Source organism: Babesia bigemina (genome assembly GCF_000981445.1).
Source record: "Babesia bigemina genome assembly Bbig001, chromosome : I".
Lineage (NCBI taxonomy): Eukaryota > Apicomplexa > Aconoidasida > Piroplasmida > Babesiidae > Babesia > Babesia bigemina.
The window spans coordinates 842272-866857 of NC_027216.1; the positions used below are offsets into that span (position 1 = coordinate 842272).

Below are 24586 nucleotides of genomic sequence, written 5' to 3' on the forward strand. Positions count from 1 at the left end.
CATCATGTTCCAACTCGGATCAGTGGCCATCGAGCGGCGGTGCACTAGCGCCGGCTGCGCTGGCGCCGAACCGTATCTGGTTACCGGTGCCATGTGGCAATCGTGACCTGGTCCCAAGAGCCTGTTGAGGTGGCACGATTCGCAATATGCGTGCCTACGCGCGCGGCTCAAGCACGGGCATTGCCCTTCATCCCAATCAGGGGCACCTCGCCGAAATATATCCATGTCTTCCCTTGGAGACAGCGGCCTGCCGCCGCGGCGCTCCACGGGTACACCGACGTATTCGTCGATGGAATTCGTCGGCGACATGCCGTGGCTGCACTCGCGGCCGTATAGGCGGTCACCGATCGACATCGTCACCGATTTTAGTAACAGCTTCAGAACCTACGCCACGTCACTTGCTGCGCCGTGGCATGAGCGCATACGGAAGTTCAACGGGTCAGCGCACCAAACGCAACTCCCGTGAGACAAAGCTGCCCAGCAAAATCCTGGGCAATAAAAAGCTAGAATGTGTTGCGGATTCCTCGCCAAACGTCGTAACTCTGCGCCGGATACGCGTAGGTACCTTCACACTTCGGCACTGCGGCAGTTTAGGGGCATATCCCGTAATACGGCGACCTTCCTTGCGGAAATATCCTTAGAACGTCTGGATTTTCCAGGTTTCGCAGAAACCGTGGTTTGTTGTGAGTGTCCTGATTTGCCCTACGATGTTGTTTTCGTTGTCTGCGAGTTACGGTGCCCACGCAAACCTATTCTTCCCTTTCCTTCCTCGTTATATCCCTGCAATTATCGCTATCGGAAAACCATCTAATGGCAACGCGAAGTCATACCCTGCGCTGGGCCAAAGTGAATCCAATGTGCGCGTTATGCTCGGAAGTCTTCTCCCGAAAATACGCGTACACGCCTGGGGGGTTCCTTGTCACGGTGTCTTCCTTTCCTTCTACCCAATCACGCTGCGCGTGTTATAATCGTGCAGAGACCGTCGTTGTGTTTGCCCCGCAATAGGTCTCGTGCGCACACACCGCGACGCTGCGGCCGACCGAGTTAGAGTCTCGCGTTGCGCCAATCGCCAAGACTCGTGATACGTGATGTATGTAGTTACAGTGACAGTCGCGACCTAGTGGTCTGGGTACCGGTGTGTTGTGAGTCGTCGCGACGGCTCTGCGTGATTCCACCTCTCCCGACATGCTGCGCAGCAGCCGCGGCTTCGTGCTACAATGAATTCGTCGTAGCCTCTACGCCTATTCTACGTGTCTAATCTGTGAACTACGCATCGCCCGGCATTGCTTTACAGGTGCTAGTTGTGCGCTTCTGCGCCATAATTCCTCGCGATACGGAGTATGAGCTGTATCTCTCACGATCGGCAACCACGACTCGATACCACCGACGCATCCTTTCGGATACGGATGTCACCTAGTATGCATAACTTGGTAACACCTTTTGTGCTTTTTCGGGTGCTCATCAGACCGCACTGTCGATCCACGACATCAATACGGACCAGCCGTCAGAATTATACTCACCGCTCGCTATCTTAAACCATGACTACAAGCGACCCCCATGCCGTGTTCCATCTACTCGAGCTGGACCTGCCGGCAGGCGGTAGGCGTCCGTCGTTGCCCGGCGGTATCATGTCGTTACAGATAGAGGGACCAAGCGCTACTTGTACGGCGGAGTTGCTGTCAAAGGCTGCGTTCCTCGGCTGGTTCGCCTGCGGAACATCCATGACTACGAGAGCGAGGTGTTTCAGGCATCCGCGCAGGTGGTCTACGGGCGGGGCGGTCATACACACAGCGACTCCGTTCGCATCGCGCTGCCGATGACTGCCGCAGCGGTGACCATAGACAACGACCAAATCAATCCTCGCTGGCCCGTATAGCCGCGGAAGGCCGGACAGAGGTGCCATTCGTCGGAGAACGCTGCAGTGCCGAGTCGCCCGTGCCTCGAGCGTATTGCGTTATGGTTGCGACCGATGCTGACCGTTATCTGTTAATATATTTTCTGGTATTATTTTATATTTTGGCAGACCGCCGTGTGCGTATGTGGACATTGTGCGGTTGCTGCGATCCGAGAACGGTGGCGGAGCGTTGGGGGATCGTCGTGTTGCACCTGCGTCACTGGCTATGCGATATAATTGCGAGTAAAACACATCTTCGCGCGATTCTCCATTAAACGAGTTCGCCGCATCTACTCAGCTAGGCTCTTACTCCGTCCGGCTTATGATGCGCCATCGCTGCGACCTATCGTATCCATAGGCATTATGCATGAACCTAAGTCAATGGCACCGGTAATATCGCCAGGGGATCTGCCCCCCGCAAAGCTGTCCGCGGTCGGTCGGTGTACGGTGGACAGTGCGTGGAAGAAGGAAGTGCTGGAGAAGAATGCCGACAAGCGTTACAAGACTGAGGTTGGCTAACATTGTGTCGATGCTGAGCGTGTTCAGGATGTGACAAAGACCAAGGGTAGCCAGTTTGAGGACTACTTTTTGCGGCGTGAGCTTCTGATGGGCATCTTCGAGAAGGGTTTCGAGGCTCCTTCGCCCATCCAGGAGGAGAGCATCCCCGTTGCGCTTGCGGGTCACGACATTTTGGCGCGCGCCAAGAACGGAACTGGTGAGTTGTGTACGATGTTATCACTGCGGCCCGATTTGTGCGCCGTCGGTGACGCATTCGCCGTGTGTTGTTTGCTAACGGTGCTCAGGTAAAACCGCGGCGTTCGTAATTCCACTGCTGGAGAAGCTGAACACGGCCCAAAATCACATCCAGGGTGAGTGTGGTGACCATTACGTACTTTCCCAATACGTTCGCGTTTGTCTATTGTCAGGGTGCTGATGCCGGCACGCGTCTCGCCATGACCTGTCTGATAGATTAGCGTTGTGATTCGTGGGTGGCACAGATGTATGATCCCGCGGCGGGCATGTTGCGTCATAGTTACGCAATCGGGTGTGCTACGTGTTTGGCGGTGATCAGCAGTCTGTGGTTGCTCATGTGCTTGCATTTGTACGCGGTACCGTGGCCCCGCGGCCGTGGTAGCCGCCAGTGACGAGGCTCCGATGAGCGCGTACTTATAGTGCATGAAGTTGCGTTTCGTGTCCGTGTGACAGCGCCTTAGGTTTGATTCTGCTTCCCACGAGGGAGCTCGCGCTTCAGACATCTGCGGTGGTGAAGGAGCTCGGGAAGTACCTCAACGTGCAGTGCATGGTTTCCACTGGTGGCACTTCGCTGCGCAACGACATCGTGCGTCTATACAAGCCGGTGCACGTGCTCTGTGGCACTCCTGGTCGCATTCTGGACCTCACGAACAAGAACATCGCCGACCTCTCCAAGTGCCACGTGATCATCCTTGACGAAGCCGACAAGATGCTTTCCGCCGAGTTCCAGCCCATCATCGAGACCCTGCTGAAGTTCCTGCCCACTGAGAAGCAGCTGATTCTGTACTCTGCCACGTTTCCGCAGTCGGTGCAGAAGTTCAAGGAGGCCTACCTTCCGAATGCGCACGAGATCAACCTCATGGACGAGTTGACCCTTAAGGGTATAACGCAGTTTTACGCCTACGTTGAGGAGCGTCAGAAGGTGCACTGCCTCAGCACGCTGTTCTCGCGTCTCCAGATCAACCAGGCGATCATTTTCTGCAACAGCGTGAACCGCGTGGAGCTGCTTGCGAAGAAGATTACGGAGTTGGGGTTCAGCTGCTTCTACATCCACTCGAAGATGATGCAGGCTGACCGTAACCGCGTGTTTCACGACTTCCGCAACGGCGCGTGCCGGTGCCTCGTGTCTTCCGACCTGTTCACCCGTGGAATCGACTTCCGTTTCGTGAACGTGGTGATAAACTTCGACTTCCCGAAGACTTCTGCGACTTACCTACATCGCATTGGACGTTCCGGTCGTTTCGGCCACCTGGGTTTGGCCATCAACCTGGTTACCGCTGCGGACAAGGACGCGCTGTTCAGGTGGGTGGTGACGCCGCGCCCTCGTTATAGTGTCGCAGGATCGAAGAGGAGCTCGGCACGGAGATAAAGGCCACGCCCGCCCATATCGACCCCGCACTTTACTGTTAGACTGTAAAATAACAAGGTGTAATTTGTCGCGGTCACCTTACGGCGTGTATGGACACTGCGGTGTCGGACCCGGCCGCCAGCCGGCAGGTGCTCGACCAGCCGCTGGTGCGCGCGAAAACCAAGGTCAGAGCATGGTTCGTGTTGTGTGTCAACGTGGCGCAGGTCAGCCTGAGCGCCTTCTGCTTCCTCTTCAGCGAGATGGTCCAGTACTGTATGTACACCGCCACTCGCCAGGCTACCTTCACCCAGAGGTGGTTGCGTTTTGTGTGTTAGTCACTGTTTTCGCAGGCTGCACGCGTTGGGCCTCGATATCGGCTACCGTCTGCTGGAGATGCTGAGCGCGAGGGAGCGCGTCGCGAAGCGCCACGCCAACGTGGTTTCCGTGCTCTCCTTCATCTCTACAACCGTGTGGAAGCACCTGTTCGGTCACGCCGCGGTGCTGCTGAAAGGCAAGGACGACCCGAGGGAGTGTAAGTGCCGACAGTTGGTCCCGTCTCACGCCGACCGCAGACATGATAAGTGACAAGGAGCTACAAATAACTAAGTTCATCAGCACCCCAAAGGTATTTCCAAGCGCTCATTCGCTGAAATTGCGCAGGACCTGCAGCACACGAGCTGCGCCGCCTTTGTGGCCGGCATGGTTGAGGGCATGTTGCGCTGCAGCGAGTTCGTAAGTGCCGCGTTCAATACACTAAATTAGTGTGCAGCCAGCGGTGGTGTCGGCGCACAACATTTTGGAGGACAACCAAGAGTACTCGGTTACCATGCTGATTAAGTTCGAGCAGGCAGTGCTCGATCGCGGCGGGTGAGCGCTCCGCAATGGGTGCCGAGGCCGCACGCGATCGTGGCTTTGCGTGCAGCAATTGTTTTGTAATTTTTTGGGCTAGTGGAACATTGGTGGCTCGTAGGCGCAGAGCCATGATTGTTGGGTACCTGCGCGCTGTGGTGACCCTGTACTAGCATTGCACGGCCGTCTAATTTATCACTTCAATTTGTTTCTTGTGTTGCACTATCGTTAGTGTGAACAGTGGCATTTCTCTCGTGTCTGCAGTGGTGAGGATCGTCATTCCGCCACATTTGTCGTGTGTACAGCGAGCCGTACGCAACCGTTTTCTGAACTCCTATTCACGATGGACGCCGGTGGTAAAATCGGCGGCAAAATTGGTGGAAAGATCGGCGGTAAGGTCGGCGGTCTCGGTAAGGGTGGCAAGGGCAAGGCAGGTTAGTTTTGGCTAGCGCATCTCGCGACTTTCTCTCAGGTGCCGGCAAGGGCAAGAAGACGCCCATGAGCCGTGCTGCTCGTGCGGGTCTGCAGTTCCCCGTCGGTAGGGTTCACCGTATGCTGAAGTCGCGTATCTCCGCCGACGGTCGTGTTGGTTCCACCGCTGCGGTGTACACCTCCGCCATCCTGGAGTACCTCACCGCTGAGGTGCTTGAGTTGGCTGGTAACGCGTCCAAGGATTTGAAGGTGAAGCGTATCACTCCTCGCCACTTGCAGCTGGCCATCAGGGGTGACGAGGAGCTGGACACCCTCATCAAGGCTACCATCGCCGGCGGTGGTGTCATTCCTCACATCCACAAGGCCCTCATGAACAAGACTCCTCCGCAGGTGCTGGTTAAGCCTCCGCAGCCCCAGCCCCCGAGGCGCGTCTAAAACTCCCTTTTGAGGCGCCCGCGCGTTGAAGGCCCTCCATACTTTTTCCTCACTGTGTGTCATATATTCCGCGTTATCACTAACTAAAATAACTGAATTTTAGAATACCGGACATCATGGGTTGGTTTAGTAGCTCAGACAGCGGTGCTTCGGCGTCTGGTTCTGGCGAGGCCGTCGGCCTGATGGCCCGAGCGGAGGCCTTCCAGAAGCAGGTGGACGGTATGCTCACCGAGGTGACCCGGATGAGCCTGCCGCTCCAGAAGTCGGCGTTCGAGTGCTGTGTGCGCTGCTTCGACGGGGGCAGCGAAAACCTAGACAAGCTCGGCGACTGCGTGAAGCAGTGCCAGAGCCGGCCCGAGAAATTCGGTAACGCCGTGCAAGGCGAGCTGAACCAGCTCCAGGACGCGCTTATGAGCTGCCAGAAGGTACGTGTATGCTAATCTTCGTGACGTCGTTGCAGAAGTGTGTGGACCAGTTTTCGTCGAAGGGCGCCGGCGCCTCCGAGTCGATCTCCGCCTCGATGGAGCGCTGCGCAGTTCAGTGCTACGACAACAACGAGGGTCTGCTGAGGGATATTTCGTCCCGTCTGACCAGCATCTACCGCAACTTTTAGCGCGCATCCGGGCTCTCGTGAGGTCGCCGTGCCGCCGCGGCTCTGCGGCGGTACGACACACTTACTTCATCGGCCACAACCTGGTGTTCAACGATGGTAGATTTAGCGATTCGTAAAAACAATGTAGCGCAGGGTAAGGCGAAGAAGACCCGCAAGTTCGCGGAGGTCAAGCGGCGTATGAGCCCGAAGGATTCCAGGATGTGGGTTGCGCGCCGCGGCGCTCATAGCGTTTCAGTGCAACGGTGAAGGCGATAAAGAAGACGGCTAAACCGGAACCCCTGGTGGAAGCGTTCGTTTTTCGTATCCCGGTCGCAATTGCCGCAGGCCCAAGGTGCACTCTGGGATGTTCTTCAACTACAACGAGAACCTGGTTCCACCGTACCAGGTCATCGTGGACACTAACTTCGTGAACGCCTCCATACAGAACAAGCTGGATCTGCACAAGGGCATGCTCGACTGCCTCATCGCAAAATGTGGGTGCTGTCTGTGCGTTCGTGAGCTGTCTCAGGTATCGTGTGCGTCACTGACTGCGTGGTCGCGGAGCTGGAGAAGTTGGGCCACCGCTATCGTCTGGCGCTGCAACTGGTGAAGGACCCGCGCGTGGAACGGCTGACGTGCGCGCACACCGGCACGTACGCCGACGACTGCATCGTGGAGCGCATCACGACGGTAGGTGACCCTCGGGCTGTGGCCTGACGCGCTCGCAGCACAAATGCTACATCGTGGCCACCAACGACCGTGACCTGAAACGCCGCATCCGCAGGATCCCCGGCGTCCCCATCATGTACGTCGCGAACCACAAGTACGCGATAGAGCGCATCCCGATGTCAATCACTGCGCGATGAGGCGGCTCTTTGCCGCCATGAACTGCGCCCCTGACCCCGTGTCAGGGGCAATCTAAACTCTTTTCTGTGGCCGTGCACACGGTCCTAATTTACGTCACGTTTGCTTCCCAAATGAAAACATACGTCAGACGTCAGCAGCGATGGCAACAACAGCAACCGTCATCGCGGTTCAGGCGGGTGCCGCCCTTTCGCTCGCGGCACCATCAGCACATGTACACTTTTGTATGTTTGATTTTGACAGTTACTGTTTCCACACAGCCTCAGCATGCCGATTTCATGCTGGCTACCCTACCGCAGTGTTTGCGTCATAAGATTGAATGGTGCATGAATTCTCCATTTCGTTGCGGCGAAAAAAATTCGGGAGTTTCGATGGACGAGCGCCCCTACGGGCCCTGGACGCGAAATGGTCGCTAAGGACAGCTGGATTTTTGTGGTCCGGGAGCGTTTGGACCTTCATTCGTCCGCCTTGGGCTTGTCACCAGTGCCGTCGTTTTGGATGTCGGTGGCCCAGAGGGTGAGGTTGTCCCTGAGCAGCTGCATGATGAGGGTGCTGTCCTTGTAGCTGTCCTCGCTGACGCTGTCGAACTCGGTGATGGCCTCGTCGAAAGCGCGCTTCGCCATTTCACAGGCCTCGTGGGGCTTGTTGAGGATTTCGTAGAAGAAGACAGAGAAGTTGAGGGCCAGGCCAAGACGGATGGGGTGGGTGGATTTCAGCTCAGTCTCTGCGATCTCCGTCGCCTTCTGGTAGGACTCCTTGGCAGATGCCGAGGCCTGCACCTTCTCGAGGTCACAGGAGAACTCGCTGAGGTAGCGGTAGTAGTCTCCCTTCATCTTGTGGTAGAAAACGAGGCTCTCGCTGTCCTGCGCACTTTAGCACACACACCGGCGTGGACTAACCGCGGTGGCGGGGATGAGACGCTCGTTGAGCAGCGTGAGGATGCTGTAGCAGATCTGGGTGAGTTCCTTCTCGATCTTGGCACGGTATACCGCGGCCAAGTTCTGCTGAACCACGTTTGACTTGTTGGCCTCCTTTTGCTCGACGCCGCTGACGATACGCCACGATGCGCGCCTGGATCCGACGGCATTTTTGTAGGCAACGGACTGCACGTGTGTGTGCATTTGTTAATATGTTGGAGGGCTTACCAGCAGGTTGCGCTCCTCGACGGTCAATTCCTCCTTGCCGCTGATGCAGGTCTCCACGAGTGCCTTCATCGCGTCGGCCATTTCTGCGTGAAATGAGCCCACCATTGCTGCCTCACTTCACTAACCGTCGTAACGCTCGGCCTGTTCGGCCAGCTTGGCGCTGCAGGTCAGCTTTTGGCGCTGGTTGATTTCCTCCGCCATTGCGTCGTGTGATGCTGAAAACTTGCTGGCGCGTTCGAGCAGATATAGAGTGGTCGCAGACAGAGCACGTGTATATTTTACGCACTTCCTTCGAAAGCAGGGTCACGATGTCCGGTTTCGTTGTTGTGATGTGTGTCGGCGAGGCCCACCTCCACGTGAGTCAGTGGGGATGCCACACAGCGCTTCAATGTAATCCGCGGCAGCTGCCGCCGAACGTGTCCAATGCGCCACGCAGTTAGTTTGGAACAGATTTACGACCCGGGGGCGCGGGGTCGAGGAATCCGATCGGCTTAGTCGCATAAAGTGCCGGGCCGTTGCGTGCGTGCACCGTCTCTTCGTGCGCGCTGGTCTACACACCGCATCTTCCAGGGGCCGTGTCGCACATTATAGCGAGCAATTTGCGCTGGTGCACGGGCATTGGAGCGCCCACAAGATGCCCGCCCGCGCGGCCGAGCTCGGTTCCCTACGGGAATCCGGCGCAGCGTCCGGCGCCGCTCCTTCCAAGGCACGCGACCGCGTGGCGGCCTTTCAGGAGCTAGCTAAGGCGAAGCGCGGCCTGCCCCGGCATCTGGTGGCGGAGATAGAGCGGCGCAAGGTCACGAGCGTCGAAGAGGCCGCTCATGTGGCGCATGTGCTGCGCACCAAACGAACGAAGTCACACAAAATCGCAACTCCACGGAAGCCGCTGAGGAAGAGCAAGGCTCCTAAGTCGCCCAAACCGGCGGAGCTGACACGGCCTAGCGGCAAGGCTGCTCGCAAAGTCATTTCACGCATGACCAAGGCGCTGAACACAGGCGTCGTAAAATTGTAGTCTATCCATTATTGAGTCTACTGAAAATGTTTTTCAGCGTTGCGTACGTGCCCCATGAGATGGCTGCAGCGGGTACGCATAACATCATTCGTGTTCCGGTGCCCCTCCAAAATACGCGGAAGCCGTGCTGCCGGTAGATGGCCCTGGCCGTGTCGATTGGGTTCTGTCCCCAGGTGACATGTGCCAAATACGCTTCACCCACCTTATACCGCGTTTTACTCGCCGCTTCGGCCTCTAGGTAGCACCCCTGGGTCTGCAGTCGCGTCTTTATCACGTCGAGGGGGTTAGTGAGTGCCCCTGCCACGGCTCCGCCGATACCTGCAACCGGTCAGTAGGTTCCCATCATCCGGGCATATAAGTGGCCACACGACAAACGCAAACGCGCACCATCACATACACGCGTATGTTTTGTTGTGATTTGGACGCACGACACAGGGCGTTCTCCTTCGGCCAGCGATCACGGTGCCCGTGGGCCCGACCATAACGGTGTTACGCACAATCACACACAGGGGTCACGCAACCGCCTCATGCGGACACGGCGGCGAATTCTCAGCTCAGAATAAAGCTTCGAGGTCACGCGCGCACGAGCGAACACGTACCTGCGTATAGGAAGTATGTGGCGATGCCGCACCTGTCCCTGCCTCCTGGGTGCGTGCGCAGCAGGAAATCGTTGACGCTGACGAGGATGGTGTGGTACGGCACGTTCATGAACAGCGTGACCGAGAGACTTCGGAAGAGCGACTGGATCCCCTCGTGCGTTACCACGTGCTTTAGGCAGTGCCACGAGCCGCGGTACAGCCCCAGCTGCAGCCGCTGCTTGATGACGTCGGCCGGCGTGAGCACCACGTCGTGGCACAGCGTGGCGCACGCGCCGGCGATTGGCGCGTTGCCCGACTTCTTCAACGCCTCGTACATGGTGAAGTAGAAGACATGGGCAGGGATGCACCCGACGGCCATGGCGCTGCAGCCGCGAAACAGATTCTGGTAGAACCGCGACTTCGTGGTAGACATGCTGCATACGTTGCGCTTACTCTCCAGCGCTGCCGTCGGCGTCTCCACTCGCGCTGCCCAGCGCGGCTTGCACCAGCCACACTGCAGCCGCGTTTTCAGGGTGTCGATCGGGAAAAGCAGCAGGTGCTCCATAACGCCTGCAGCGCTGCCGCACAGGGCGTGCTGCCACAGCTTGCAATCGCCTGGGAGTGCTGTGAGCCCCTGTTGCGACCTACCGTTCCATTCCTCGTACAGGAGGGGGCTGCCGTCGTCGGATTCCATTGCGGCCGTGGCTCCGGCCACAAGGTCCCCCGCCGTTACGAACCAGCGGTCGGCATAAATAAAAGGACTGATTTGCGATAGTTTCCGTGGTCCGTGGAACACAAATGATGTGTTCTTGTCGCGGGTTGGCGATTCGGCATAGTTCCCCATGGCGCGGCCTGTCTATAAGGTAGCGCGCTGCGTGGCGGCAGTCCCAGTATCGCACATCGGACGCAAATCGCGTCCTCTTTAATCGGCAATGGCGGTCGTAGCCGCCTTGTTGGCATTGCAGGCGGTTCTACACCTCATCTCCTTGGAGGCCTTCCGCGTCGCGCCGTCCGGGCGCGCAGCGGCGGGTGGTCGTTATCGCACATTCTTCGCCGAACGCTCCAACAATGGGCCGGTTTCCGACAGCAGCGCCGTTGGCGTCGTCGGCTGGCACGGAAGGTCGCCGAGTCTCCTCCGGGTAGGGGCGCCGCGTCGCGCTGTCTAATTTTCCGCAGATGAGCTCGTCGGATTCCTCCGAGAGCCTCGACACCAGCTACTCTGCGGATAACTCGGAGATGGACGACAGTGGCGTGGAGGCGGACTACAACCGCCATGACGCGTTTGGATACAGCACCCCTGCTGACCTAGGGTCCTCGATGTACCTGTTGCTGCGCGTCTTCGAGAGTTCGCGGCTGAGGGAGGAGGGCGAGCTCCACGAGCTGTTGCGCCGCTATTTGACGTCGCTGGTGCAGGAGGGCTTTTTCAACATTCGCGTGTACCGCGAGTCTGCCGGCGGCACGCCTCCGCTGTTTATGGTGGACTTCAACAGCTTCAAGGCGTACGACTTCGTGAGGGCGCAGCTGCTGTCGCGCGACCCGTCGGCATCGGAGATTCTCAACACGTTTTACTTCCACATCTCCAGGTACAACCCGCCGACGGACTCGTACGCGAGCAGGCCGCGGTCGTACTTCAGAGTGCCTCGCTACGGGCGTCGGTCCAGTTCGTTTTCGCCTCGGCGCATGCAGCGCAGGCTGTTCTTCGGCTCCAGCAGATACGAGCGCGAGATGGTGCCGCAGTACCAGCTGCCGCCGCCGCGCGTAACCGCGTTGTACCAGCCGTCGCCGCCCCCGCAGATGATACCGATGCACATGCCGCCCATGCTGCACGCTCCTCCATCGCCTTACATGGGCTAAAATGGCCCAGCATGTCCATGACTCACGCTCGGGTGTGATACGTGATCGCCGCTCGTAGTCTGCCACTATCTCACCAGGCATGTAAATAACACAAGTTTAATGTAGATTGCGTTTTACGCGCGTCGGTTGTGCGGTGGTTCGCGACATTCACCAGCCGTATTTCATCTGCGTCTCGTGCTTCGTCTTGCGCGCTTGCGCCGTGCGCTCCAGCAGCTCGAGCTCCCGCTCCTGCGCATCGGCAGCCAGCCAGCTGATCTGAACGTGAATTGCGAGTATTGCGGAGTGGCTCCCAACCTGATGCTTGCGCTTTGACGTCTTGCGCATAACGTTGGTGGTCAAAACGTGCCCGTCGTCAGTTTCCAGTCGGCGCGCAGGCGCCTGGAACGTGGCGCGCCCCTCCAGCAGCGCCGCCTTCGACGTTGAGTAGCGCGCGCTCTTCTCGCTGCACAGCCGTTGAAACGCATCATAGCTGACAAAACCCACTTCTGTCCCATGCGCAGGTCGTCTGCTTTGATCTCGGTCACGCGGATGTCGCTGCCGAACCACTGCGTCGCCATGATAATGCGGGAGTAACGTCTGCACTCACATCGCGCTGTTTCGGCGGTTTGATGTTGCTTCCGCTGTGGATCATGTTGAAGCACTGCATGATCTCCATCGTGTCCATTGACCCCTTTTGCCCGGCGGCCGGCCGAGCACGCTCCGGCTGCGCCTCTGTAGAACCGGCTTGGCTGTCGTCGTGCCATGGGTCGTTGCCTGCGGGCGCCTCTAGCTCACGCAGGTCCTCCTCCGACAACTGCGGCGGGTTTATGCGAACGATCGCGGCCCTGCTGTAGTCCTCCGCTTGCCTGGCGGTCGTGAACGAGAACAGCGGCTCCGGGGCACCTCGCGGCGCTGGTGAGTCGTCGTCCAACGACGCTCGATCTGGGCTACCTTCCTCATCTATACGGGGCGTATCAGCTTCGTTATCCTCATCGACACTGTCTTCGTCGTCAGCGTTTGCGATATTGTCGTTCTTCCGTTCGGAGGATGTGGACGATGCGTTTAGGTCAACGTGGTTGTTAGAATCTCCAACGGCAGCGCCCGCATCCTTTTGCGAGCTCTCCTCGTCGCTGCTGCTATCTTCGTTGAGTGCTGAGCGTAACCAATCCATTGTGTCGGTTCCGGGCGGAGCACCGTGCTCCCGCTCTGCGCTGCGCGGCGGATGTGTGGAGTCACTTCCCGCTAATGGGAGTATATCGCACCCTTGCGCTCTGTACCGTCATAAGCAATGTAGCGTGGTCCTTTGAGCACCGCGCTCATGGCGGCGGTGCTGCGTGCTTCGCCCTCTACGCCGGGAGGCGCGGCGCCAGGTGCTCGCGGCGCTCTCCCCTGTCGCCGGATCAGCGGTCTCGCATCGCGGAGCTTGAGCGTGAGTTGGCGTCTGAGATGCCCGCTGACAAACCTTCGCCGGCTGACGAGCTGCATTTCGACCGGAATTTGGGCTCTTCGTACGGCGCAAGACACCTGGGCCGTGACGCTGAGATTCTGCTGGATGAGCTGATGCGCGACTCCGATCATTGCGGCGATCCACCCACCTCTCTAGGCGCAAACAAACGTGACGCCATCGACGTGGCCGAACCCAAACTCAACGAAACAGGAACGCGGAATGGCCCGTCTCCACAGCTGAGGGTGGTCAAAGAGCGGGCATGTAAACGTGGATCACGGGATTCCGGACTCTCGAAAGAGGAACGACACAAACGCACGGCTGCCAATCATGCTGGCCGCGGAATTGGGTCACCTGAAGGTCCTTTTCACGCTGCGTCTGGTGCTGTGGAAGACGCGCTGGGAAGCGTTGATGCCACCGCCCGAGCCGCGTCCGGTGCGGAACCACACGACCGCACCTCCGTGGGCGACCTTTCGAACAGCGACTCCATCGAAAACGTGCTGATGGAATCCGTACGGGCCGCTGAGCGGTGGGAGAGCGACGAACACCGGTTCCGCAACAAGGTGGCGGAAGTGCCGGACAACATCACCGACAAAGAGATGCTGCGTATGGCTGAGCTGGCCGAGATGGAGGAGAACCAGGAGGGCCCCACCATGAGGCAGCTGCTGAAAAAGCTAAACGAGGCGCCGGCTTCGAAGGCACCCGCTGCGCACTGGCAGGGGCTGGTGCAGCGGTTCGACATCGACGCCGACACGTCCCACTGCGTCGGGTGCGGCATCCGCCTGCAGAGCGGCAGCGCGGCACATCCGGGCTTCGTGGAACCGGCTGCGCTGAGCGGCGTGCTCGAGGCGAAGGGCAGGCCGCGCTGCCAGCGCTGCTCCAGCATGCGGAGCGGCCTCATCTTCCGCGACCCGGCGATCGCCCTGGGCGACAGCGCCACCGCCGCCGCGCGTGAGACCGTGGCCATCGTGCGCAACGCGCTTGCGCTCAGCGCCACGCGGCACGTCACCGTGGCGTACATGATGGACGCCCTGGACATCCACTTCGAGCGCGGCCTCGCCGACCTCATCGTGGCGAGGCGCGGCCAGCGCAGGGCCGAAACCCACTTCTACGTGGTGCTGAACAAGGTGGACCTGCTTCCGCCGCACAGCCGCAAGCGGCTGATAATGTACGTGCACCGGTTCGTGCAGAGTCGCGCGCCCGCTCTGCGTGTGAAGCCCAGGCACATCTTCCTGATGAGCGCCCGCACCGGCGACGGCGTCAACCTGTTCCTGAGCGTGCTTCTGGACGAGGCGTACCGCAAGCGCAGCAAGGTCTTCTTCGTGGGCGCTACCAACACCGGTAAGTCCACGTTCATCAACCGCCTCTCCCGGTTCGTCGACGCTGAGGAAGGCGGGGATTCCGGCGCAGGTGCTACGCCCCCTAAGCGGCAGCTGCTGTCGACTAGCGTGATACCCGGCACCACGCTACGGCCGCTGCGCATCGACGCAGGCCCGGGCTTCAACCTGTTCGACACTCCGGGCATCGTGGTCCCCGACGCGTTCACTTCGCACATAACCTCGTCCGAACTCAAGATCGCGGTCCCCGCTTCGCTCGGTCCGGCGAAGCCGCTGAGGATTGGTGCCGGCCAGTCGCTACTGCTGGGCCAGTTCGTGCGCATCGACGTGCTGGAAGGGCGCCCTTTTTTCTTCACGCCGTACCTCTCGAAGCACGTCAATGTCGTGGTGAAGCGCACCCGCAACGTGGGCGACTTCCTGGCGAAACTGCCCTTCGGGGACGGTCGCGTGTTCTACGCAACTGGGTCGCCGGCTGCCAGCTCCCTGATGCCGGGTATCTCCTGGGGCTCCGAAGCTCGACCTGGTGCCGCAAAAAACACGTCTGACAACGAAGCCGGTGTCTACAACCTCGCCACCGGCAGCGACACTCAGTGGAACCCACCCAGCGCCGACGGCCACCCGGCCGCTCCAACGCCAGAGGCTGAGCCGAACGCCGAGCCGGCAGCGTCAAAGCCGCCAACCGACGTCGACACATGCAACCACCACACAGTGAACGCCACGGGAACACTCAACGCACAGGGGGAGATCGACACTACAACTAATTACGTTCGGACTTTCTCTGACGGCGGCGATGCCGTTGGTCGCGGCTGCAAGGAGACACCGCCAACGACGTCTTTCGAAGTCAGCGTGATCGGTGAGGGTTGGGAGCGCGCGACAGCGGACCTGTGCATCAAGGGGCTGGGCTTCGTGAGCCTCGCGGGTGCTCTGGAGCTGCGTCTGCGCGTCGAGACGCTGGAGGGGGTCTCCGTGTACATGCGCGAGCCGCTGATGGCCTACGACGGCATCCCGTTCGCGCGTAAACGTCTGCCCACCAAAGCGCCCAAACGGCGCGCCGGCAGCTGATAGCGCTCGGCTCGAACCCGTGGTTCAGCCGCCGCCGGTGGCCACGTCGCCCCGCGAAAGGGCGCGCGGCCCAGCAACTGACGCAACGTATCCTCCGTCAATTTCACACCCAACTAAGATTCACATAGAACGCGGTCATGAGTCGCGACCTGGAAGCGTCTCTCAGTCCTGCTTGCGGGCGCTGATCTTGGTGGGCTTTCCGACGGGGGTGGTCGTGGTCGACTTGCTGAGCAGGATCACGCAGCAGATCATGCCGATCACGAGTCCGAAGAGCAGCGAGAAGCTGGAGACGATAAAGAACCCCCTGAAGGCGACGTCGTAGATGCGCTGTGCCTCCTGCACGCCGGTGATCATGAAGTCCACGAGCATGCCGAGGCGCGTCAGCGGCGCCGGTACGACGGTAGAGATGGTCTTCTGGTACTCCGAGGTGGCGAAAGCCGCCAGGCGCTCGGTGGTGCGCTCGCCGCCCTTGTAGACGTACATGCGCCCCTTGTCTATGAGGATGAGGGTCGGGTACCCCTTGATGCCGAAGCGCTTGGCTACGTTGGGGCTGCGCGTGGCGTCGAGGTCCGCGACGTTGACGACGCCCTTGAGCTCGCGTGCGAGGCGCTCCCACGCGGGGGCCATGTGGCGGCAGTGCGAGCACCAGGGGGCGTAGAACTTGACGAACCACGGACCTGCTGTGTGTAAGCCGCTGCCAGCCGTGAACGCACCTGTGGTGGATCCGGTCGTTGCCTGCGTGAGCTTTTCGAAGTTTGAGTCCGTGAGCTGGACGACGCTGCTGGCGTCGGTCTCGACGTGGAGGTCTGACGCGTTCTCCGCGCAGACGGCTATCGCCGCGCCGAGGCAGGCGACAATCGCGGTAAAGGCCTTCATCGTTGCTGTTTTTGATAATTTCGCAGTATCAAGTTGTGAGCTGGATCGCGGTTCACGACGGTGTGTGTGGTTCGGCGCCGGACGTGGTAGGCGCCCCGGTCACGCCGCGCAGCGCGGAATACCGCGCAATCCCCACCCGGGGGAGACGGCTCTCGCCAGCACGTTACGAAAGTACTAGAACATATAGACGACAGTTGTTATATGCCGCCGCGTTTGCGGCGCGTGAACTCCTCCATCGAGTAGACATGTGTGTCCGTCTCGGGCGACCTGGATAGCGTCGCCTTCGAGAAGGCTGGCCCAGCGAGCAGCGGCGAGTCCCGCATGGCCATTGCGTGCGTCTTCTTGTCGAATGGCAGCGCTCTGCCATCGCCGTCGGCGTATTGCCGTCCGAACACCTGCCGCCGGTGCGAGAACGCGTCCTCGTACATCACGGAGTTCTTCGTGCCAACCAACACATCCTCCGGGAAGGTCGGCCGGAACACGCTGAGGCGCGGTATGGTCTCTCCGCCGTACCCGTCGTTTCGGCGGAACGAGATCGCCCTGGGGGGCCTCGCGTGGGCAGTGACCATGTTGTCGCCCCCGGACAGAATCTCGGCCAGCGTCTGCCCCTGCCAGTTTTGGGAGCGCAGCGCTGAGCTGGACAGCGCGTAAACCACCGTCATGCGGCCGCTCTGCGCTCCTCGGGTGCTGGCCACCTTGTGGTCGATGTCGAAATCCTCCGGCTCCTGGAATATTTCGAGGCTGATCTCGACCCACTTGACCGCCAGGAAGACCTCGACGCTGCTGCTTCCGGTGGCCATGAACTTGATCCCGGCAGCCTTGAGGTGCGGTCTCGGGGGCTCCAAGGTGTGTATGCAGCGCATCTTCGGATAGCTGTACACGTTCACTGCGGAACGGTCGCTTACAATGATGGCAATGAGGGACGATTGCGGCTCCAGCGCAAAGTCCGCCACTTCCACGTTGTTTGCCGAGCTGCGTGGGTCGCGACCGTCGGCTGCGATCGTGGCGTCAGCTGGATCCGAAGTGGCACTCGGTACCCTGGGTCCCAGCCGGCCACCCGCCTCCCTCACGGGGAACTCCACAACGGAGAGGTCCGGCATGGCGGTCTTGTCCCACCGCAGCTGCAGCACCTGGTGCGACCCGTGCATTTTGAGGAACATCAGCCCGCGTCCGTCGTACTGCATCCGGCTAATCCAGCTGGTCAGCCCCGCGTCCCTGGGCGTCGAGTCCGCCAATATGTACTGCGTTATCCGCTGCCAGTAGCCCATTTCCGACCTCCTCGATAGCCACAGCTGGCCGTTGTCCGATAGGCTCATAATCTCGTGCGCGTTCAGCCACTCGGCCGCCAGCACCCGCGCGCCTGTGGCGGACCAAAAGTCGGCGCTCGAGCCGTCGACCAGCTTGATGGCCGAGAGCGAGGACCCCGTCCACTCCATCAAGTACATGTCATCCACGGTCAGTACCACCGCGATTTCTCCGCAGGGGCTGAATGAGCAGAAGAAAGGGTACGAGGGCAGCTTGCACTGCGCAACGGCCTCACAGAGCGCCTCGCGCAGGTCCGCCATGCACACGCTTTCCTTCCAGATCTCCACGACCCCCGTCGAGTAGCCCACCATTAGCGTCACTCCCAAGCCCGGCATCGGGTCGGCCGACACGCAGGTGACGAACTCCGCGCCGTCAGAGAGCCTGTCGTCGAAGCCGAGTGCATGCGACGTCACGGCCGCATCGGGTCCGCATCCGTCGATGCGCGTCAGCTGCAGCAGCGCGCGGTGCGCCACGTGGTTGAACGAGATGTTGATTGACCCGCGATCCAGCGCCGCTGCGATCAGCAGCTCCTGGGAGGCGTTCGGGGCGCCCACAGCCATGCCGTGGGCGAAGAAGCCGTACTTGAAGACCATGGCCTTGCTGCCGAGCTCCCGTCGGCGGTCCTCCGATATAGTTGCGATGGCGTACCGCGCCAGTGCCGACGAGGTCGCGCGGCACACGCGGTAGGCGTAGACAATGATGATGCCGAGCGAGCTTGCGATCCTGCGCGCGCAGGTGTGCATCGACACCAGCGCCGGCCGCTCCGCCGCGAAGTAGTAGGACTCTACCAGCGCGTGCAGCTCACCCAGCAGCCGTCCGATGGGCCCGCAGAGCCGCGTGACTGCGTGGAATCCTCGCGAGGCGCAGAGGCGCGACTGCAGCTGCGGGGGGACGCCGAGTTGTCGCCGCCGCCCATCGTGGAGCTGCACGAAAGCGTCGGCGCTCCCCGACGGCTCCTGTATCACCGCATGGACTGCGCACTCCATCTACACATCCAACGGTTTTACGGTTTGGCTCCCTGGCATGACGGCGCTGACCCACAGCCACATCCGGGCTTCATTCGAGCTTAGCGCGTCGCGGGTGAATTGCCGGTATATGTGCGCTCAATTTCCCGCCTCTGTCGCTGTGATCATGAACTCGACGCGCGGCCGTCTGCGACGTTGTGTGGGGACCGGCTTTTTGCCGTTAGGAAGCGGCTCGTTCCGGCGTTTGCTCGCGTGCCACTGTTACACACCGCGCGTGTTGGTCGAGCGCCATAGTAGCGTGAGGTTTTCGCAGCCATCGAACGCCGTCCACCGCCATTTTGCGCCCACGTCACGATGTTCGAGTGCCGGCTGGATGGCATGTTCCTCCGCCGCCTCTTCGAGGCGCTGCGTGAAATCTGCAACGACATCAGCATCGACTGCTCCGAGGAAGGCCTGACGATGCAGGCGATGGACAACAGCCACATTTCGCTGATCCACCTCTGTCTAGCTCCGGACTTCTTCCAGCTCTACCGCTGCGACACACCCTGCACCCTCGGCATCAACATATCGTTTATGCTCAAGATTCTCGCGGTGGTGCGCGAGAAGAGCACGATATACCTCGCCAGGGGCGACGACAGCGACGATCCGGTGCTCTCCGTGCGCATTGTCGACCCTGCTGGCGCGGGCGCCTATGAAGGTGAGTTGTCGGCCATACCCGGCCTATTTTCACGTTTTCTGAGTGTTTTATTTGGCGCGTTACTGGCGTGGCGACACAGTTTCGCCACGCCGCTCGCAATGTGTCTGAAGGAATCTTTGTCCGCCGCGTCACTTCGCCGGTGGCGCGGCCGAAGGTGTCTGCTGGAGCGGTTCAGGTGACGTGTGCCCATAAAGGCGGTATGTATCCGCTTCCGTACTACGTGGGTATTGTGTTGTTGCTTTCTATTGATTTTGCATTGCCCTGGCTCTCACATTCCCGCAGACGTGGAGAACGAGGCCCTCGAGGCTCAGGTCAAGCTGATCGACGTCGAACGCGAGCACCTCGACATCCCCAACTGCGAGTACACCTGCCAGTGCGTCATGAACTCGAAGCGGTTCCAGGAGTTCGCGAAGTACCTGCACTCCATTGGTGACACCGTGACCATCTCCATGAACAAGGAGGTCATAAAGATGGAGGCCGAGGGCGACGGCATCAAGGCTTCGAAGTGCTTCCACAACGGCGTGGGCGAGGTGCGCGTGACGTCGTCGGAACCGCTGTCTCAAATGTTCGCGACGCGCTACTTGGTGCTGTTCTCCAAGGCGACGTCGCTGGCCCAGGAGGTGTCCATCAACCTTTCCGCAGGCATCCCGCTGAGCGTGAAGTTCAACTTCGCGGACCCGATGGCCATGAACGACGGCGACTCATTCATCAACTTCTACCTGGCACCCAACATCGAAGACTGAGTGACGCGGTCGTTGTGGCTGCCGGAGGCGCGCATCGCCGCCAGCCCGTTTTACTGGACCCAATTACACTCGACTGAAAACTTTATCGCACTGATGTTTTACGTTATGCGCTAACAATTTACACATCGCCGGTACACATCCAGCTTCGCCGTTGCGCTTCGGGGCCTCCCTGCGCGGATTCCAGGGCTAAGACGTCGGCAGGCGTCCACTGACTGGCGTCTTCCACTGGATTAACGCCAGCCTGCGTGCCCGGCGGGAGCTAAATTCGGGGATCGCCCACCGGTGTGGCGTCTACGCAGGTGTACAAATGGCAGCGCACCGCGACATGTGCCGGCTGCGTCTGATATCGCGGCAACTGCAAAGCATCTGAGACATGCTTGCGTACAAAAAAGATAGGCACGATGTCGGATGAATCGCCGACAACCACGGGCCCGGTTCGCGTCGGCCAGAGGGTCATCTTAGGCGGCAACATCGCCACTGTGCGGTGGCGCGGCCTGGCACCGGCGAAACATTGCTGGAAGCCGTCCGACAGGCGCAGCTTCCATTGCGTCGTTGCTAACGGGGAGCCTGAGGACGCCCCGCCTGAGGAAACTGAGGAGGAGCAGGCGGAGCTGCTGGGTGTGGAGTGGGACAACTGGCGCGTCGGCACGCACAACGGGACCGTCGACGGCGTGTTCTACTTCGAGCCGGAGCGCATGAGGCGCTGCGAGAAGGTGATGCAGGCCGTGCAGCACGTCTACAGCGGCCACGATGAGCCGTGGCTGCGGGAGAATGCCGCCGCGTACGCCCTGCGCACCACGATTGACAACTTCGAGAACAGGTCGTGCTCGTTCGTGCGCGAGTGCGACGTGCAGCTTGGCGTGCCCATGGAGCGGGCTGTGCACAACAGGTACATCACGGACGACCCGACGGGCGAATCGTCGAGCCCGCACGGGAAGGGGCGCATCGGGCACGAGTTCGTGGGCAGGGACGAGGCGCTGGAGTTCTTCAGCCACACCGCCAACCTGCTGATGCTGGGGCTGCAGGACTGCCGCATCGACCGGCTGGGCGACTGCACCAGGTACGCGTTCCCCAGGGTCCGCGAAGCGCATCTACCCAACAACCTGATATCCGACTGGGACGTCGTGAGGGGGCTGCTGGCCATGCTGCCGCGCGTCGACACGCTCGACCTGTCGGGCAACATGCTGGTCTTCAACGACGAGAAGCCGCTCGAGTCGTCCACCCTGGCGACCGTGGTCCTGAACAACACCATGCTCGACTTTGGGAACGTTGCGAGGCTGCTCAGCACCGTCAAGGGCCTCAAGTCGCTGTCGCTCTGCCGCAACATGTACGTCGAGCTGCCGACCCTGGAGCCGCTGCAGAGCCTGAGGTCGCTCGACCTCACCGAGAATTCCGTGTGGAACTGGTTCTACGTGCTGCGGCTCGTCAAATCTGCGCCCACGCTCACGAGGCTCATCATCACGAAAAACCGGCTGTCCAACCTGTGCGTCGACCCGGAGACCGGCAGCCCGCTGTCCCTGTACCGAGCCGCGCTGCTCATCGGCAAGGACCGGCCTGAGCCCCTCAAAGCTTTTGCGGCACTCGACGAGCTGCACATGGAGGAAAACTACGTGCACGACTGGCAGGTCGTGTCAGACCTGGCCGTCGTGTTCCCCCGCCTGAGGGTGCTGCGCCTCAGGCTGTGCTTGCTCCACAAGGAGGCGACGCAGGCGGAGGAGAGCGTCCACCGGCAGGTGCTGATTGCCATCTTCCCGGAGCTCAAGGTGCTGAATGGCACTGAGGTCACCAAGTACGACCGCATAAACGCCGAGCGGTACTACCTCAGCCTGGAGCACGCCAACAGCACGCCGTTCAAGAGCACCAACACCCACGAAGCTCTCGACGAGCCTCACAGCTCGCGTCTCGAAGAGATCCACGGCAAGCGCGATGTCCCGCCCCCCAAGGAGGGCGTGTTCGTGTCTCCGGGTCTGCGCATGATCACCGTCAAGCTGGTGCCTGACGGCGACTCCGACAGCTACCTGAAGCCCGTCGTGACGCGGTCGATCCCGCTTTGCACCACGGTGCTGGAACTCAAGGTCATCTGCTGCGAGGTGTACGGCCTCACGCTGTCGGACGTGGTCCTCATCTACAACAGCGGGGTAAGCGAGCATGTAGCACGTTGCGTCTCACGTCGCGCAGGACATGCCCATCAGCGAGCGCATGGACAACGACGAGGCCGAGATCCAGTACTACGGCGTCGACGACGGCTACAGCATCCGGATCCAGTCGCGCAGGCTGAACCGCTGAGCACGCCGCCCTGGGGACGCGCGGGACTCCGCGGCTGCCGCCGGGTCCCGCGCCCCTGTGTCACACTAGCCATTTTAAATGTCAGAAGTATACTGCCTAGAGCCGCCCTGCCGCGGCAGGGTGATTTTACACACCAGCGAAGGCGAGTTAGACATCCGCCTGTGGAGCTCGCAGTGCCCGAAGGCCGTGCGCAATTTCGTCCAGCTGTGCCTCGAGGGCTACTACAACAACTGCATCTTCCATCGCATAATCCCGCAGTTCATGGTGCAGACGGGCGACCCGAGCGGCACGGGTCACGGTCGGTGCCTTCCACGCCGTTGTCACGACGCGCAGGCGGCGAGTCCATCTACGGGGAGCCGTTCGAGAACGAGATAATGTCTCGCCTGAAGTTCCGCTACCGGGGTAGGCGGCAGCGTCGTCGGCGCAACCCGCGCAGGGCTCGTTGGCATGGCCAACACCGGGGGCAAGCACTCGAACGGCAGCCAATTCTTCATAACGCTAGGTGGGTACAACGAGTCGGCGCAATTGAACCGTGGTCATGGGCGCCTCGTTACGGCATTTCACGTGCCCTAGTGCCGCCACGTTTTCGTGAAAGTGTACTGACGGCGCACTGACTACATGCAGAGCGCGCCGACTGCCTGAACGGCAAGTACACCCTGTTCGGCAAGGTCGAGGGCGCGACCGTGTACAACCTCATGAAGATAGGGCAGGCGGAGGTTAACCCTGCCAACGACCGGCCCACCCACCCCCCTAGGATCATCCGCGTTGAGGTAGGTGGTGGAGCAGTCCGCTGACACGGGTGTAGGTGCTGGCGAACCCTTTCCCGGACATCCAACCGCGCCTGCTGGCGCTGCACGAACAGCAGGGCGACGAGGAGGACGAGCAGCCTGCTGAGAAGGAGGTAGTGTCCGTGAGGTGAGTTGCGGTCCGACCGCCTCGGTGCCCGAGCGCTCCCGTCACGGCTCCGCAGGAAGGCGTGCCTGCTGTCGTTCGGCGGCGCCGGCGACAGCGATGACGAGGGAGCCGTGCCAGTCAGGATCGGGAAGAAGGCGAAAAGCGCCCACGAGCTCCTGCAGGACCCCAAACTGTCTAAGCAGTCCGTGGTGCTGCGCGATGTGGAAAGGGCAGGAGCGGCCGAACCGGCAACTGCCCGGGACGCGCCTGAGGAAGGGCACGACGAAAGCGCTGATGAACAGTCCCAATCAAGTGGTGACGAGGCGGACGACCGCCGGCGGGAGATCGAGATGCTGCAGAGCCAGCTGCGGTCGAAGAAGCGGGGCGCCGAGACCGCGCTCAAGGGGCACGACGGCGCCAGCTACATGACCCGCAAGCAGATGAAGCTGTCGGGTGCGAAGCCCAACGTCATGGAGCGCTTCGCAGCGTTCACCAAGCGGCTGGGCAAGCTCACCAAGGACTCCGCCCTGGCGGCCAAGGCGCAGCAGGAAACCGATGAAGGTACTGAATGGCTGGACGCGCTCACCGTTAGCAGACCTCGCCGATGGCTCCTGGTTCGCGGGACGCAAGCTGCAGTTCTCTGTGGACTCCGTTAAGGTACGAGTGCCACGCAAACACGCTATCTCGCTCAGGCCTACGAGGTCGACGCTGCCAAGGACACCGTTAGTTCCAGCACTTCGGGGAATCATGCTGCCGCAGCTCACGGTGTTCGACCCGCTGCAAGGTAAAGACAACAGCCTGGGGCGCCTGAGCGCGCTGCGGAAGGACGTGAGTCACGTGGCGTCACACCCATACACCCGCAGGGAACCAAAGGCCATCCGGGGGGCGGCTCCCGCGACAGACGGGAGCGGTGACTCCGTTACACACATCCTCAATAATGCAGATACTCATCAAAACACTTACAGGGCAGCGCGTTCCTTTCGATTTTGAACCCTGCGACACCGTCGCGCAGGTGAAGCGCATCCTCCAGGAGAGCGAACGTAGGCGAAACATTTTACGCGACACGCATCGAATGCAGCGGGCTTCGAACTGCAGCAGATACGGCTCATCTACTCCGGTAAGCGCCGTGGCGTCGCGCCATCTCACTGCCCCGCAGGCAGACACCTCTCGGACGAGCTCACGCTCAAGGACTACAAGGTCACGCCCGGCTCTACGATACACATGGTTCTACAGTTGAGGGGT

General features: G+C 60.6%; 17 protein-coding genes across 17 annotated transcripts; 12 read left to right on the forward strand and 5 right to left on the reverse strand.

Moving 5' to 3' along the window:
- Window positions 1-1538: 1538 nt before the first annotated feature.
- Window positions 1539-1876, forward strand: BBBOND_0103680 (hypothetical protein, conserved; the record flags this gene model as incomplete). Its single annotated transcript, XM_012910786.1, has 2 exons — window positions 1539-1599; window positions 1641-1876. The coding sequence occupies 2 exons, from the start codon at window positions 1539-1541 to the stop codon at window positions 1874-1876; spliced, it is 297 nt and encodes a 98-aa protein (XP_012766240.1).
- Window positions 1877-2275: 399 nt separating this feature from the next.
- BBBOND_0103690 (ATP-dependent RNA helicase, putative) lies at window positions 2276-4057 on the forward strand (the record flags this gene model as incomplete). Its single annotated transcript, XM_012910787.1, has 5 exons — window positions 2276-2404; window positions 2441-2609; window positions 2698-2763; window positions 3109-3949; window positions 3988-4057. 5 exons carry the CDS (start codon window positions 2276-2278, stop codon window positions 4055-4057), a joined length of 1275 nt encoding a protein of 424 aa, XP_012766241.1.
- Window positions 4058-4105: 48 nt separating this feature from the next.
- Window positions 4106-5711, forward strand: BBBOND_0103700 (41-2 protein antigen precursor, putative; the record flags this gene model as incomplete). The annotated part of the gene is made up of 8 exons (XM_012910788.1): window positions 4106-4180; window positions 4220-4308; window positions 4346-4527; window positions 4568-4620; window positions 4656-4727; window positions 4765-4862; window positions 5109-5278; window positions 5317-5711. The coding sequence occupies 8 exons, from the start codon at window positions 4106-4108 to the stop codon at window positions 5709-5711; spliced, it is 1134 nt and encodes a 377-aa protein (XP_012766242.1).
- Window positions 5712-5827: 116 nt separating this feature from the next.
- On the forward strand, window positions 5828-6324 carry BBBOND_0103710 (YOU2-like small euk. C2C2 zinc finger protein, putative; the record flags this gene model as incomplete). The annotated part of the gene is made up of 2 exons (XM_012910789.1): window positions 5828-6136; window positions 6172-6324. The coding sequence occupies 2 exons, from the start codon at window positions 5828-5830 to the stop codon at window positions 6322-6324; spliced, it is 462 nt and encodes a 153-aa protein (XP_012766243.1).
- A 93-nt stretch (window positions 6325-6417) lies between these two features.
- Window positions 6418-7169, forward strand: BBBOND_0103720 (hypothetical protein, conserved; the record flags this gene model as incomplete). The annotated part of the gene is made up of 5 exons (XM_012910790.1): window positions 6418-6524; window positions 6560-6613; window positions 6649-6797; window positions 6833-6993; window positions 7032-7169. The coding sequence occupies 5 exons, from the start codon at window positions 6418-6420 to the stop codon at window positions 7167-7169; spliced, it is 609 nt and encodes a 202-aa protein (XP_012766244.1).
- Window positions 7170-7622: 453 nt separating this feature from the next.
- On the reverse strand, window positions 7623-8513 carry BBBOND_0103730 (14-3-3 protein, putative; the record flags this gene model as incomplete). The annotated part of the gene is made up of 4 exons (XM_012910791.1): window positions 7623-8030; window positions 8067-8270; window positions 8313-8395; window positions 8438-8513. The coding sequence occupies 4 exons, from the start codon at window positions 8511-8513 to the stop codon at window positions 7623-7625; spliced, it is 771 nt and encodes a 256-aa protein (XP_012766245.1).
- A 433-nt stretch (window positions 8514-8946) lies between these two features.
- On the forward strand, window positions 8947-9324 carry BBBOND_0103740 (hypothetical protein; the record flags this gene model as incomplete). The annotated part of the gene is made up of 1 exon (XM_012910792.1): window positions 8947-9324. The coding sequence occupies one exon, from the start codon at window positions 8947-8949 to the stop codon at window positions 9322-9324; it is 378 nt and encodes a 125-aa protein (XP_012766246.1).
- Window position 9325: 1 nt separating this feature from the next.
- On the reverse strand, window positions 9326-10596 carry BBBOND_0103750 (Mitochondrial carrier protein, putative; the record flags this gene model as incomplete). Its single annotated transcript, XM_012910793.1, has 3 exons — window positions 9326-9642; window positions 9691-9768; window positions 9924-10596. 3 exons carry the CDS (start codon window positions 10594-10596, stop codon window positions 9326-9328), a joined length of 1068 nt encoding a protein of 355 aa, XP_012766247.1.
- A 238-nt stretch (window positions 10597-10834) lies between these two features.
- On the forward strand, window positions 10835-11756 carry BBBOND_0103760 (hypothetical protein, conserved; the record flags this gene model as incomplete). Its single annotated transcript, XM_012910794.1, has 2 exons — window positions 10835-11041; window positions 11079-11756. 2 exons carry the CDS (start codon window positions 10835-10837, stop codon window positions 11754-11756), a joined length of 885 nt encoding a protein of 294 aa, XP_012766248.1.
- A 147-nt stretch (window positions 11757-11903) lies between these two features.
- BBBOND_0103770 (hypothetical protein, conserved) lies at window positions 11904-12906 on the reverse strand (the record flags this gene model as incomplete). Its single annotated transcript, XM_012910795.1, has 3 exons — window positions 11904-12198; window positions 12240-12301; window positions 12343-12906. The coding sequence occupies 3 exons, from the start codon at window positions 12904-12906 to the stop codon at window positions 11904-11906; spliced, it is 921 nt and encodes a 306-aa protein (XP_012766249.1).
- Window positions 12907-12980: 74 nt separating this feature from the next.
- On the forward strand, window positions 12981-15578 carry BBBOND_0103780 (membrane protein, putative; the record flags this gene model as incomplete). Its single annotated transcript, XM_012910796.1, has 1 exon — window positions 12981-15578. The coding sequence occupies one exon, from the start codon at window positions 12981-12983 to the stop codon at window positions 15576-15578; it is 2598 nt and encodes an 865-aa protein (XP_012766250.1).
- A 162-nt stretch (window positions 15579-15740) lies between these two features.
- Window positions 15741-16454, reverse strand: BBBOND_0103790 (Thioredoxin family protein, putative; the record flags this gene model as incomplete). Its single annotated transcript, XM_012910797.1, has 1 exon — window positions 15741-16454. One exon carries the CDS (start codon window positions 16452-16454, stop codon window positions 15741-15743), a length of 714 nt encoding a protein of 237 aa, XP_012766251.1.
- A 197-nt stretch (window positions 16455-16651) lies between these two features.
- On the reverse strand, window positions 16652-18745 carry BBBOND_0103800 (hypothetical protein, conserved; the record flags this gene model as incomplete). Its single annotated transcript, XM_012910798.1, has 1 exon — window positions 16652-18745. The coding sequence occupies one exon, from the start codon at window positions 18743-18745 to the stop codon at window positions 16652-16654; it is 2094 nt and encodes a 697-aa protein (XP_012766252.1).
- Window positions 18746-19078: 333 nt separating this feature from the next.
- On the forward strand, window positions 19079-20164 carry BBBOND_0103810 (Proliferating cell nuclear antigen, putative; the record flags this gene model as incomplete). The annotated part of the gene is made up of 2 exons (XM_012910799.1): window positions 19079-19421; window positions 19704-20164. The coding sequence occupies 2 exons, from the start codon at window positions 19079-19081 to the stop codon at window positions 20162-20164; spliced, it is 804 nt and encodes a 267-aa protein (XP_012766253.1).
- Window positions 20165-20565: 401 nt separating this feature from the next.
- BBBOND_0103820 (hypothtetical protein, putative) lies at window positions 20566-22450 on the forward strand (the record flags this gene model as incomplete). The annotated part of the gene is made up of 2 exons (XM_012910800.1): window positions 20566-22302; window positions 22343-22450. 2 exons carry the CDS (start codon window positions 20566-20568, stop codon window positions 22448-22450), a joined length of 1845 nt encoding a protein of 614 aa, XP_012766254.1.
- A 78-nt stretch (window positions 22451-22528) lies between these two features.
- On the forward strand, window positions 22529-24258 carry BBBOND_0103830 (peptidyl-prolyl cis-trans isomerase, cyclophilin-type family protein, putative; the record flags this gene model as incomplete). The annotated part of the gene is made up of 10 exons (XM_012910801.1): window positions 22529-22748; window positions 22784-22852; window positions 22887-22952; window positions 23075-23220; window positions 23256-23365; window positions 23421-23905; window positions 23940-24001; window positions 24037-24066; window positions 24104-24172; window positions 24208-24258. The coding sequence occupies 10 exons, from the start codon at window positions 22529-22531 to the stop codon at window positions 24256-24258; spliced, it is 1308 nt and encodes a 435-aa protein (XP_012766255.1).
- A 23-nt stretch (window positions 24259-24281) lies between these two features.
- BBBOND_0103835 (hypothetical protein, conserved) lies at window positions 24282-24581 on the forward strand (the record flags this gene model as incomplete). The annotated part of the gene is made up of 1 exon (XM_012910802.1): window positions 24282-24581. The coding sequence occupies one exon, from the start codon at window positions 24282-24284 to the stop codon at window positions 24579-24581; it is 300 nt and encodes a 99-aa protein (XP_012766256.1).
- Between the last annotated feature and the right edge of the window lie 5 nt (window positions 24582-24586).